We start from the raw sequence: 13,092 nt of genomic DNA, 5'->3' as shown, positions 1-13,092 counted from the left end.
GAGTTTAAGGGATTCAAAAACTCGGCCCCACCCCATATCCACTCTGGCTGCATTTCCCTGGATTCTTAAAAAGGAGGCTGCCCTGTTTGGGCCTCAGGGATGACACCTTTAAGCCCTCGGCATCCCCATGAACCCCTGGGGGCAGGGTGGTGGGGGAGGGGAGGGGTAAATAAGGTAGGAGACTAGGGTTTCATGTTTGTTGTTGAATGATGAGGACTCCCTTTAATCTTTTGGGGGTCTTGAACTGACAGCAACTGAAAACCTCTTTAAACAGCATCTGCCACACTTTCCCCTATTGCCTATTTACTTTCAATGTTTTCCTAACCTTTCCAGGCAGCCAAGCAGCTTAGGGGATTCTGGTTTGAGGTTCCCCTCTGTGGATGGGCTTGGTCTGGCGCTGGGCCTCAGAGGTGATTGATGTGGTTAAAGTACTTTCCAGTGAGGGCCAGGGCAAGAGGCCCAGAGTGCCGTCCCTCGCCTTGACCAGTTGGAGCTACCCCCAAGTCACCGGGCACTGGGCTTTGCTGCAGACAGTGGAGCAGGCTGCCTCGGGGCCCCTGAGTTCAGGCCATGCCCAGGCACCCCTGACTTTCTGTCACTTTTGTCACTTTCCAGACTGGTCTTTAGCTCTCCCCGGGTGGCCTTTTACAGGTGACAAGCAGACCACCTTCAGAGGTGTCTGACCAGTGTCACCTCCCTCACGAGCAGATGGCACAGTGGCCAGGGGTGGATAGGTGGGTCAAATCACCTTTGAGAGAGGACACTGAGGCTGGGGGAGGTGAGGTGACATAGCCGAGGCAGACCCAAAGTCAGTGACAGGGCCCAAAGCCACAACCTTGCCGCTGCCTTCTAGCCCCACCGTTCATGTCACCTCATCCCCCTTCTGAACATGGAACTGAGTTATGAGTTTCTGCTGAGGTAGGAACCTGCTAGGCCACAACCTGTGTTCAGGCATGCTGCCACACATGAGCAGTACTGAGGAGAAAGACACTGTGAGGAGCCTCCCAACCAAGGCTTGTGAGGGACGGATGGAGGAACTGGGGAGATTGGACCTGAAAAAGACATGGAGAGTTGGGGGGATATGTGCATTTGTTGTGTGTGTGGGGGGGGGGGAGGAGCAGGGGACCATAGCAACCATCTTCAGATCTCTGACTCGCTCAGCCATGTCATAGTCATGTACTGTGAGGTTCTGATGACAGTGACCACAGGTTTCAGCTTCAGGACAAGAGCTTCTGCTCCAGGACAAGGAGCTTTCTCAGGAGCTGAGATGGAAATTCTTCCTTTGAAGAACGGGAGCAAACCGTTCGTCATCCGAAGTATGTACGCAGCAATAGGACGCCAATGGGCAGGGCTGTGGCAGGGGGTGGGGAAGAATGGGTCTTGCGGGTGGTGTCTGGACATCACTTACTGTACAGTCTCTTCTAGATGGGGGATTCCCTTATTTCCCTGGTTTGGCCTTCAAGTTGCTGTCTTTGGGAACACCCTCGATGTGCCCGGGTGTGAGTGTGTATACATGTGCTGCTTGTGAATTGCTTGTTCTTGTAAATGTGAACCTCACCATCCACTCAGCGTCCCCACCCAAGTAGTGCCTTGTGGGCTCTGAAGGTTGACACACTGGTCCGCCCCCTTGGTGCCTGCCACCTGCTAAGTGCAGCTTCCCAAAATCGCCAGGACGCCAAGGCAGTGGATGGACCAGAAGGAGACCCCTGTCCCAACCTGAGACCCCCCCCCCCCCAACTCACATCTTGGGCCTAAAAAGGCCCGACGACATTGAGAGGCTAGGGCACTCTGGCAGAGGGGAGATCCTGGTCAGATCACACGTGGAGATCCTGTTCCCCGCTGGGAAGGGCAGAGGAGGGTGGGGGGAGAAGGGAATGGCCTGGGCAGGTTGGACACGGAGAACCTCATCGTGGAAGAAGCTGGAGCTGTTTGCCTGGAGAAGAGACCTGGCCTGCCATGAAATCCTGAAGGGTAAGGAACTGTACTGTGTGTAGGATGGTGACCCCCAAGGCTCAGAGATTACCTGAGGTGGAAGAGACAGCCCCAAGGGGAGGCGGTAAGCTCCCTGTGAGTGGAGGTATGCCAGCAGAAGGTAGGCAACCACTCAGCTAGCTCCAACAGGGCAGAGGATTGGACCAGGTGGCCTTAAGATGTTTGTGTTCCTGGGAGTCTTTAAACTGGGGACATGGGGAAGTGACTCCATACTTGTCAGCTCTTGGCAAAAGCAGAACTACCTTGCCTTTCGGTATCAGTTGGATCCCTAATGATGGAAGCCTAGCAGTGCAAGCTGGAGGGGTTTCAGGCCGTCCCAGGAGGCTCAGGGGAGTTGACAAGAGCTGGGTGGGGTAGGGAGGAAGGGGCCTTTGTGAGGTCAGCTCCCTTGCACACTTCAAACTCAGCCACAGTTTCTGGAAACAGCATTTGGAAAACTCATCTGGTGGGTCTCTTTTCTAAATATGGGAATTATAGATAGCTGGATATCTTGGCCCTTAAAGTGCTTTAGAAAGAGAACCTCCTATAGAAAAACTCATGATTCCTCTTCCATTATTTTCTCCAAGTTTCAGTCCTTAAAATGTGCCCCTTTTTCTCATCCTTCCTTGTTCTTCCATTCTTTTCAGGAAGCTTGTGGTACCTCAAAGAGGGAAGGGCCCTCATATTTTCCGGCAAGGCTGATACTAGTATTTGGAGCGGGGAATTACTTTCTGTGTGTGACTGTCCTGTGCAATGCAGAACATTTAGCATCCCTGGCCATCCCCTTCCCTTATAACATTCCAGCAAGGACTCCCAGTCATGGGGCACTTCCAAACATCCCTTAGAGGAGACACTACCTCTCCCTACATTTTGAAAGCCATTGCCTTAACCCCCCTTCCTTCCCCCTCCCCCGCACCCCCGCCAAAGAAGTGACTTGCTCAAGGCCATATCACCAGCCAGTGGCAAAGCCAAGGCCGAGTCAAAGCCCATTCATTCATATTCATTCATAACAAGAACTTTTATTCTTCACCAGGGTGTTTGTCAGGAGAACAGAGGGAATGCGGACCTGAACTGAGGCAGTTAAGGTGGGGGGGGGGGACTCCCTGCCCACAAAACTACAGTGTCTCGCAATTTCTCTGCTTTTTGCCAAACTCCTTTTCCCTTCTGTAGCCCACCTAGCTCGCCCTTTCCGCACATGCAGGCACAAATCAAATTTCTGGCATTTAGTGCACAGAGCCTAGCCGAGCGCGATCCGCAGGAGCACAGTCAGGTCCGCTTCGGGCGGGGCAGCAGGGCCCAAGCGCCTAAACCCCGAGGTCTCGGCGAGCGAACTGCTGTCTTCCACCCGCAATGAGAAAGGAGCCGGTGAGCTGAGACCGGGCCCCTGCCGCGGAGCTGCGCTGGAACTGGGTAGAGGTGGAGGCCCGTCGACCCTCGCTGGTCGGTCCCCGGAGATTTTCCGGGTCTGAGGGGCTGCCTGGGGACCAGGGGCCGGGGCCAGGGACGCCCAGGCCGTGGCGCCGCGGGAGCAGACGGTCGCGCAGCTGGGCTCGACCTCGTCTTCCCACGCCAGAGGCCGAGGCCGCCGGGAATGGCGGGGCCACCTCTCCAAAGTCCTTTGAGATCCTTGCTCGGTTCGAGGGGGGGGGCGGTGTGTGTGGGAAAGCGAGAATATTATTATCCCTCTGTTTTGCCTCAGCAGCCAGCGCCGGCGGGTTGTTCTGTTTGAATGAATGATCCCAGCGGCCGCGCCCAATGGGCGCCCGCGCCTGTTTAATATGCATGAGGCCCGCGGCCAATGGCCGGGCGAGGAGGCTGTTTTAAACGGCGGAGCCCGCTGGCCAATCAGGCGGCTCTCGTGGAGGCAGCTAGCGCGAGGCTGGGGAGCGCTGAGCCGCGCGTCGTGCCCTGCGCTGCCCAGACTAGCGAACAATACAGGTACGTTTCGCACCGCCCGCGCCCGCCGCTGCCGCCGCCACTGCCGCCGCCGCCGCCACTATCGCCGCCGCCGCAGCGCCCGCACAACTTTCCGGCCCGCGCCGCCGCGAGCGCGCTCCGCCGCCGCCTCCCCCTGCCTGTCGTCCCCGCGCCCTTCCCGCCCCTTCTCCTTCCCTCTTGCTAGGTGGCCGGGAAGGAAGAAGCAATTCAGGTGTTTCAACTTTTCAATGCTTCATCCTCAGCTCCCCGCAGTCGGGGCTGAGCCCCCTTCGGGGAGCCGCCCTCGGCCGCCGCCCTCCCCCCGCCCTCCCCCCCAGGACAGCGGCCGAGGGGCCGAGGCCCCCAGAGGCCAGATGTTAGGGCAGCTGCGGCGGCGGCGGCGGCGGCGGCGGCGGCGGCGGCGGCGGCGGCGGCGGCGGCGCGAGCCCAGGGGCGGCTGCGGGCTGCGGGCTCCGGCGGCGCGCGTCCCGGCGCGGGGCGGCGGCACTGGGAAGGGGGCCGGGTGCTTCCCGGCCCGGGACGGACTCGGCGAGGGGCGGGCGGCCGGTGCCCGCCGGGGGCTGCGGCGCGGGCAAACTTCGCTCCCGGGCTCGGCCGGGCGCCGCGCGGGCCCGCGGGCTGCACTGCTGCTTCTGCATTAACATGGCCGTCGCGGGAGCGCCCGGCGGCCTGGGGGGTGCGCGGGCCGGCCGCCCCCCGCTCGTCGCCTGCCCGCCGGCCGCCGTCGCCGCCGCCGCCGCGACCGCCGCTAACATGGCTGGCGCGGTGCTGGGCTCCGGCGAGGGGAGGACGGGCGGGCGGGGCTCCCGGGCGGGCTCTGGCCTCGGCTCCGGCGCCCGCCGCCCCGGGCTGGCGGCGTGGAGGGCCGGGGGCGCCGCCGCGGGCCCCGGCGCGGCCGAGCGTCATGGCTGCACGGGCGCCTTTGTTATCCCGAGGAGTGCGCCCCGCGCCGGCGGGGGGGGGGGGTCCGGCCCACGGCCCCCGCCGCTCCGCGCCCCCGGGCAGTCCGGGCGGGGCGGGGCGGGGTGGGGGGCCGGCGAGCGGGCGGCGGCGGCGGCGGCGGCGGTGGCGGGGCCCGGACCGCTTTGTTCGCTGCCGCCGCCGCCTGCGCCGGCCGCGCGGATCAGCCATTTTAGCGAGCGGGGCTCCGAGGCACGGCGGCCGCCACCGTCGCCGCTGCCGCCGCCGGCCCGGCTCCGCGCCCTCGGCGCGCTGTTGCCACCGCCGCCCCCGGCCCCGCGCGCCCCCCGGGGGCGGCAGCGGGGGATTTCAGGGGCAGTTTCTTTCATCAGGAAGCTTTTGACAAAATGGAAGGTGAATTATGGGTGTCCGGGTGACCCAGCACGGGGCCCAGCCCGGCTGCCCGCTGCCAGCCCCGGGCTCCCCTGCGCCCCGTCCCGCCCCACCCGCGCAGCCACTGCGGGGCCCTAACGCAGCCCCTCAGTCGGTCCCTGCAAAGGGGAGCGCTTTAGTTTTACATGATGACCTTGGGTGTGGGAAAAGGAAAAGATGGCGGGAAGCTGGGGGGTGGGACAGGGACGATGACACGCCACAGCTGCATTTTTATTTGGAAACTTTGGAGAAAGTATTCCTGGCTGGACATGCGTTCCGCTTTACTGATGAGCAAGACTAGCCCTTTTGGCATCCCCTCCCCCCTTTAGATAATGACAGAGTGACAGATTTGAACTAATAGTACAGGGATAGCTGCTCACTTGCCAGATCACCTTTCTTGCAAAAGCCATTTTTATAAGCCAAAATGCATCAACAATAGTGAAATTTGAAATGTTCCCTATTTACAGCTCTCCCGCTTTGATCTTGTGTTTAGCAGCGGTGACAGTATTTTTGTCTGTAACGGAGCAGATAAACAGTTGACAGCTAGCCTTAAGTCATTGATCTCCCAAGCTTCTGTCATCCGCCTGCACCCCTACAAATGTGTCCTCCCCGCGTCCTTCCCACTTTGTGGTTGTAGTTTCCAAAACGTAGTAGCTCTGAATCGGAATGTAGCGCTGAGCCACCCCACTTGGGTCGGTTCCATTTGGAGAACTTGATCGCTCTCGCTCTCGGAGAAGTAACTCGCAAACCAGCGCGCTTCATGCTGGTCAAAAGTTAAATGACAAGCGACAGTGAAGCTGATTTCCTCCCCACTCTGCCTTCAACGGGCCAGTGGCATCAGGCATTGGGCGGGGGGCTGCTTCCTAACGGTGACCTTAATTTGGATTTTGCCCTGCCTTTGGTGTATCTTGTAGATCTGTTCTAGTCATTGTATTTGTTTTTCTTTGTCTCTCTTCCTTCATCCATCACAGTCAGGATGGCTAAAGGTGATCCCAAGAAACCAAAGGGCAAGATGTCTGCTTATGCCTTCTTTGTGCAGACGTGCAGAGAGGAACATAAGAAGAAAAACCCAGAGGTCCCTGTCAATTTTGCAGAATTTTCCAAGAAGTGCTCTGAGAGGTGGAAGGTACTTTTCTTTTGTGTCCTTCACGCTCGCCTTAGTTGGATTTCACACACAGGGTTGCTCACCTTCCGGGTAGCCCCAGGTGGCTCTTTTCTTCCTCTTAGGCTCCTCTTGCCTGCCTTTAGAATTGTGTGTGTGCTTTTATTTTTTAAAGCTGGACAAGGGTTTTAAGTCCTGCTCTCTGCTCTGAGGAATTTAACAGGTCCTGTTCTTTGCAGACAATGTCTGGGAAAGAGAAGTCTAAATTTGATGAAATGGCAAAGGCAGATAAAGTGCGCTATGATCGGGAAATGAAGGATTATGGACCAGCTAAGGGAGGCAAGAAGAAGAAGGACCCTAATGCCCCCAAAAGGCCACCGTAAGTGACTGTAGGGTTCAGGATAACAGCTAAGAGCTTTCCTTCTACTTGAAGGATTTTTAAGAGGACATGTTATCTAAAAATGTCAAGATACCCTGCAACGCATTCTATACTTAGAGCTTTAAGATGCTGTGCCAGGGAAATCCGATGTTAAGGCTGAGGTATTTGTGAGCTGTGTGTTTGTGGTGCTGGCCTGTTGGCCTTTCCGTTGGGAGCGAGGCATCCCAGTTCTGGGTGTCAGGGGCCTTAGGTATGTTTTTCTCCCCCTTCTCCAGTAACTGAGAGCCTGAGAAAGTAACGATGTATTTCTGAAGCATCTTAAACATTCTAGAACCTACAACTTTGTGACATTGCGTGTGGTATCACACGTTTCTTCGCATGAGGGAGGAGTCATAGCGGTAGGAAGTATGTGAGGAACAGGGGATTTGGGCTTAAGCTCACATTTTTTCAGGCTCTCATCTCATTTATACAATTCTCTCCCCGAAGGTCTGGATTCTTCCTGTTCTGTTCAGAATTCCGTCCCAAGATCAAGTCTACAAACCCTGGTATCTCTATTGGAGATGTGGCCAAGAAGCTGGGTGAAATGTGGAATAACTTAAGTGACAGTGAAAAGCAGCCTTACAACAATAAGGCAGCGAAGCTGAAGGAGAAGTACGAGAAGGTGAGGTGGGCCCCGGGTGTGCCCAGGCTACTCGGCTGCGTGGGCAAGCAGGCAGCCTCCCTGGGTGTGGGCGGGTCGGGGGTGTAAGGCTGCTTTGCTGGGCCGAGGAGCGAGCCTAGCGTGCAAGGGCCTAGCTCCCTACGAGACTGGCCGCAGTTGCCGGTGTTCAGGCTTCTCTGGCAGAATTTTGTCTTTGGGACAACTGCAGGCAGGCTTAAAAAGTTGGATACCCTGGGGTGCCGTGGGCGGAGAATTTGGTAGTCCTGTTAAACACCCCTTAACTTTTAACTTCGAGCCGCCGAGAACCAAACGCTTCAGACAGCAGCCCTGTCGTACTCACTTGCTGTCAGTTGTGAGGTGGGGACACAGCATGTTTCTGCCCTTTGCTCAGACAGCTGCGGGCGAGCTGGTCTGTTCATTTGGAATGTGTCCCTGTTCCTTACAGGATGTCGCTGACTATAAGTCTAAAGGAAAGTTTGATGGCGCAAAGGGTCCCGCCAAAGTTGCCCGGAAAAAGGTGGAAGAGGAAGATGAAGACGACGAGGAGGAGGAGGAGGAGGAGGAGGAGGAGGAGGAGGATGAATAAATAAAACCGTTGCTCTGTCTCCTTGTGAATATACCTTAGAGTAGGGAGCGCCGCCGCCGCCACCCCTCTTCTTCGAGGCGTGTCCGTTGCCCTCGTTTGGTTTAATTACACAATTGGGTCATATGGTCATATTGTAGTTTCTCAAAGTGCTCTAGAAATTGTCAGTGGTTTACATGAAGTGGCCATGGGTGTCCGGAGCACCCTGAAACTGTATCAAAGTTGTACATATTTCCAAACATTTTTAAAATGAAAAGGCTCTCGTGTTCTCCTCACTCTGTGCACTTTGCTGTTGGTGTGACAAGGCATTTAAAGATGTTTCTGGCATTTTTTTTTTTTTAATTTGTAAGGTGGTGTTAACTATATGGTTATTGGCTAGAAATCCTGAGTTATCAACTGTACATATCTATAGTTTGTAAAAAGAACAAAACAACCGAGACAAACTCTCGATGCTCCTTGCTTGGCGTTGAGGCTGTGGGGAAGATGCCTTTTGGAGGGGCTGTAGCTCAGGGCGTGCACTGTGAGGCTGGACCTGTGGACACTGCAGTGGGCATCCATTTAGCTTCAGGTTGTCTTGTTTCTGTATATAGTGACCTAGCGTTCTGCTGCCATTCTTAGCTGTGGCAAAGGGGGGGTCAGCTGGCATGAGAAGTGTTTGGATCCTTTTTAGTTAAGTGCGGTAGTTTTAAACTGTTTGTTTTTAAACAAACTGTAGAACTCTTCATTGTCAGCAAAGCAAAGAGCCACTGCATCAATGAAAGTTCAAGAACCTTCTGTACTAAACACAATTTGCAACGTTCTGTTATTTTTTTGTATGTTTAGAATGCTGAAATGTTTTTGAAGTTAAATAAACAGTATTACATTTTTAAAACTGTTCTCTATTATAACAGTCTAAATTTCTGACTCACAGCAGTCTTACTGACAACCCACTCCATTGTATTTGGCGACTAGCCTCCCTGCACATCTGGTACCTTCTCTTAATGTGGCCGGCTTACTTAGGATAGAGATGAAGAGGCTACTCGAAGGTACTACGTGATTTTGTTTGTGTCTGAGGGGCACTAGGATGAAGTCTGAACTGCCGGATGTAGAAGCCAAGATAACTTGACCCAGGCAAAGGGGGTGCAGAAAGGTGGGCGGTTACGATTGAAGCTGACTACTGTGTAGGGTTAATTTTTTCTTTTTTTTTTTGGCCTCCCCCCCCCCCATACCGTGGGGCCAAATTCATCGCTAACCAGCAAAAACGTCCCAAGGGTATGATGTATCAAATGTTCAGGCTTCTTCCTTTTCTCGTCGCCCCTGCCCCCAGTACATGTAGCAGAATATCACTGGTTCTGCTCAACAACGGAGGAGGTGTCTTGAGCTGCTGCGTCTGTCTCCTGGACCCCAGTGAGGGGAAGGGTGGTGGGGTAGGGAACGGTACCCATTTGTTTTCCTACTTCAAGAAACCGAACACCCCAAGGAAGGTGGCTGGGGTCGCTGTTGCAGGCTGCGTCTTGGGCCACCTGTACTGCAGGCAGGCTGACGGGATCGATTGTTTCTAAGCATTACATGCGTCCTTTGAAACGTAGGATGGCCTGCCCACAGTTTGAGCTCATTGGCTGCAAATGTAGGTGGTTGTTAAATGTTGTTAAACTCGAAGAAGCTTGGTTTGTGTTTCAGTGGTTATTTCCTGTTGGTGGACGGTGTCACATTTTGTCCCAGTTGGGGAAGGGGGTGATGTGATGGCCACAGCGGTACGTGGTGGCATTAAAAATCCTTTCTAGGGCTGACCCATCTTAACTGGCGGCAGTAACGAAGGGCACTATGTTGTGGGTGAGTGTTCTTATTGCCCAGCACGAATACTCGGCTGTGTGTGTTTGAGGCTGGGAAGCACTCGGGGAGTGTTGTAGTGACCTCACTCAGGAGAAAGCAGCTTTTTCTTAAAATTCACTATTTGCAAACTTGCGTGTCTGCAGGCTGTGTCCTCCCCACCCGGTCAGGTCCTGGATGGGTATGTCATGGTCATGGTCATCGGCCCAATCTCTAATCGGTATTCATAGCCATTCCTTTTCACATCAGAACTATTTGTCCTAAATGTGTTTTTCAAGCTCTTCTGGAAAATGACCACGAATTTAAAAACCCTTGGTCCTGAGGTTTGCCCAGGGGCACTTGCTCCAGGATTGCCCCTCTGCTTCAGCCATGCCCTTGTCACTTTCCTCCCAGCTGCTGCCTGGCATACGATGTACCAGGCTAAGATTTGGGAACTGGTCAACCTCATCAAATATGGAAGAGAAGCTCAACTTGTAGTCCCAAAGGACCGCAGGCTTGCTAAGTGGTGTCTGTCTGGTTGTAACACTTTTGTGCTAAACAAGTGAGGGAGCTTGACTAAGCAGACGGAGTCCTAAAGAGATTTCAGTTAAGGCCACTTGGCCCACATTTTCACCCCAGCATAAGGTTGCTCCTCTTAATGGAATGATGCTCTGTAGCTTCTTGGAGATGTTACAAGTAGCATGGTGTCACCATCTAAGGCTTCAGCTTAGCTTGATTTCTGGGCCCACGGTATGTGATCTCGCAATGCCAACCTGTTCCTTTTTTTTTTTTTTTTAATCAAAAGGACAGTACCTGCTTTCTCTAACCACCTCTCTCCCAACCCCCTCACCCCATTTTTGAATGATGGTTTAGCCTTTGGAAAGAACAAGGCTGTGATGTAGCAACTATTGTCTGTGTCTCCTGTGTGTCTGTTCTGTCACAAATGTATTTGGGGACATTGGATGCATTCATTTTCTGTAATAAAGTTTCTTAATCAGTCTTCCCAAAAAGTAATCAGTGGGCTGTCTGCAATCTGTTTGAGATACTGAACCTCTGTATTTTGGGTTGATTATAATCAAGGTTCTGGAAGTACAGGTTTTGCTGTAACCATAGGTCTGAACTGTTTAATGGAGAGATACTGTCAGAAAGGGCAAGTGTGAAGGATTCCAAAGCCCCCAGATCAACCCTTCAGCCCGAGGGGTAGTGGGGGAGTTGACTCTGGAGCCCTACACCAGGATAAATATGCAATTTGCAGGATGCTAATGAGCTGCTGCTGATAAAGTGGCTGGGTACTTGTAATCAGCCAACCCTGCCAACCAGGGCCTCCTGAGGCTGAGGGTCAGGGCCTAGTTAGCTGACAGAGCCAGGCCCAACAAGGAGTTTTAGATGAGAGCTGTGGGGGCCACTTGCTCTTCTTCTTCGGACCCTGCCTTAGTTTTCTCTGGAACCCAGGGCTACTTGGGAGGGAATGGCTGGCGGAGCCAGCGTGGCAGCCCTAGGCTTCTCTTCCTGCTTCAACCAGAGCAACCCCTCACTCTGTTTTGTATCTTGAACCTCCTCCTAAGATTTTAGCTTAAAAAAGGAACTGGGATACAATATCAATAAAATAAACCCCAAACCCCACATCAATAGATACATAAAAAGTATTTGATAAAATCCAACACCGTTTCATGATCAAAACAAAACACACAACTGGGAACAGACGGGAACTTGCTCAACCTGATAGAGAGCACTTAGGAAAACCCGCAGCTAATACACTCAGTGGAAGACTGAAAGCTTACCCCCGCCCGCCCAAGTTCAGGAACAAGACGAGGGTGCCCAGTTGTGCCACTTGTATTTATCATTGTACTAAAAGTTCTGGCTAGGGCAGTTAGGCAAGAAAAAACAAAAGCATCCAGACTGAATATGAAGAACTAAAGCTATGTCTTCACAGATGACATGATCTTATATATGGCCAATTCTAAGGAATTTCCAGATGAAACTGCCAGAAGAAATAAATGAGTGAGTAAAATGGCAGGATACGAGATCAGTATACAAAAATGTGTTGTATTTCTATACATTAGCAATGAACAATTTGAAAATGAAACTAAACAATTCCGTTTACAATAGCATCAAAATAAAATAGTAATAAGTTTAACAAAAGTACAAAATCTGGGGAAAAATATGACACATTGTTGAAAGCCATTAAAAACCTAAATAAATGGAAAAACCCCATGTTCATGAGTTGGAAGACAAGATTGTTCACATAGCAATACTCCCAGAATTGATCTATAAATTCATTGTAGTCACAATCAGAATCCCAGGTAGCTTCTTTGTAGAAACTGACCAAGTGACCTCAATTTTGTATAGAGATTCAAGGGACCCAGAATAGCCAGAGCAATCTTGGGAAAGAAGAACAAAGTTGGAGGATTCAGACTTCTTGATTTCAAAACTTCCTACGAAGCTATAGTCATCAACACACTGTGTATGGGCATAAGCCCATCATCTCCCCCCAGACCTGTTTTTCACCACAGCCTGCCATCTGGAACTCTACCCAGGTGCCTTTTCTCACTCTCCATAGTCAGTTCCCAAATCCTGCCAAATGTATTTCCTAAAATATCTTGGATCCACCCCTCTTCTCATTCATGCTGTCCATTGTAAGTAAATATCTGTCTTCAAATTCTTCTATTCCCTCTTTGGGCTAAGCTAGAACTTGCATTTTCAGGCTTTGGCTCATCAACATCCCTCCAGGGAAATCTCCAACTCCGACACCATGGTTGGATCTTCTGTTAAGTCCCATCAGAGCTGGAGTGTTAGAGCCTAGAGACACGCTGTAGCTCAGGCCCTCACTTTCTTTCCGGACAAATATGATAGCTTCCCAAATGATTGTCCTCTTTTCTCTCTTGCATCTACTCCATCCCCAGACCCTACTATAGCTATAGACACATAGACGGTGCTCAATATATGTTCACTGAATGAATGAACGAATAGGGACAGATCATGGGGAAGTTCAACAGGGGTAGACCTTGCAGGCCATCTTAAGAATTTTGAACTTTTCTAAGGTCAAGGGCAAGCATTTAAGAATTTTAATCTGTTCACGTTTGGGGAGTGGTAGATGGTGATATGCTCAGGTATGTTTTGTAATTCAATTACACTGGCATTTGTGAGAGGAAGAGAAGACACGGGAAGGGGCAAGAGTGGAAGCAGAGTGTTAGGATAAGTCAACTGCTACAAAGAGCAACCCTCAATTCTTTTTTTTTTTTTTAGCGGGAGAGAGAGTGTGAGAGTGGGGGGGAGGGGCATAGAGCAACCCTCAATTAACACAATTCTTAATATTGTGACTTAACACAATAAAAGGT

The 13,092-nt window shown here is 52.6% G+C and overlaps 1 protein-coding gene across 3 annotated transcripts; it reads left to right on the top strand.

Annotated features, from left to right (window-relative positions):
• The first annotated feature begins 1,188 nt into the window (after positions 1 to 1,188).
• On the top strand, positions 1,189 to 8,837 carry HMGB3 (high mobility group box 3). Of its 3 annotated transcripts, none has more exons than XM_027609672.2 (5): positions 1,189 to 1,316; positions 6,213 to 6,367; positions 6,583 to 6,722; positions 7,209 to 7,383; positions 7,829 to 8,837. In XM_027609672.2, exons 1-5 carry the CDS (start codon positions 1,193 to 1,195, stop codon positions 7,967 to 7,969), a joined length of 735 nt encoding a protein of 244 aa, XP_027465473.1. In that variant the 5' UTR covers positions 1,189 to 1,192; the 3' UTR covers positions 7,970 to 8,837. The 3 variants fall into 3 exon arrangements, with proteins under 3 accessions (XP_027465473.1, XP_027465474.1, XP_027465475.1); XM_027609673.2 differs by lacking the exon at positions 1,189 to 1,316 and adding an exon at positions 3,827 to 3,909; XM_027609674.2 differs by lacking the exon at positions 1,189 to 1,316 and adding an exon at positions 4,098 to 4,120.
• Positions 8,838 to 13,092: the final 4,255 nt, after the last annotated feature.

This window comes from Zalophus californianus, chromosome X (genome assembly GCF_009762305.2).
Source record: "Zalophus californianus isolate mZalCal1 chromosome X, mZalCal1.pri.v2, whole genome shotgun sequence".
Classification (NCBI taxonomy): domain Eukaryota; kingdom Metazoa; phylum Chordata; class Mammalia; order Carnivora; family Otariidae; genus Zalophus; species Zalophus californianus.
This window is presented reverse-complemented; position numbering and strand designations above follow the sequence as displayed.

Excerpts from the sequence above, each read along its gene's own strand:
- HMGB3 (XM_027609672.2), top strand. The coding sequence starts at position 1,193 with ATGACAGTGACCACAGGTTTCAGCTTCAGGACAAGAGCTTCTGCTCCA. Across the intron at positions 6,368-6,582 it reads AGTGCTCTGAGAGGTGGAAG|ACAATGTCTGGGAAAGAGAA; the intron begins GTACTTTTCTTT and ends TGTTCTTTGCAG. Across the intron at positions 7,384-7,828 it reads TGAAGGAGAAGTACGAGAAG|GATGTCGCTGACTATAAGTC; the intron begins GTGAGGTGGGCC and ends TGTTCCTTACAG.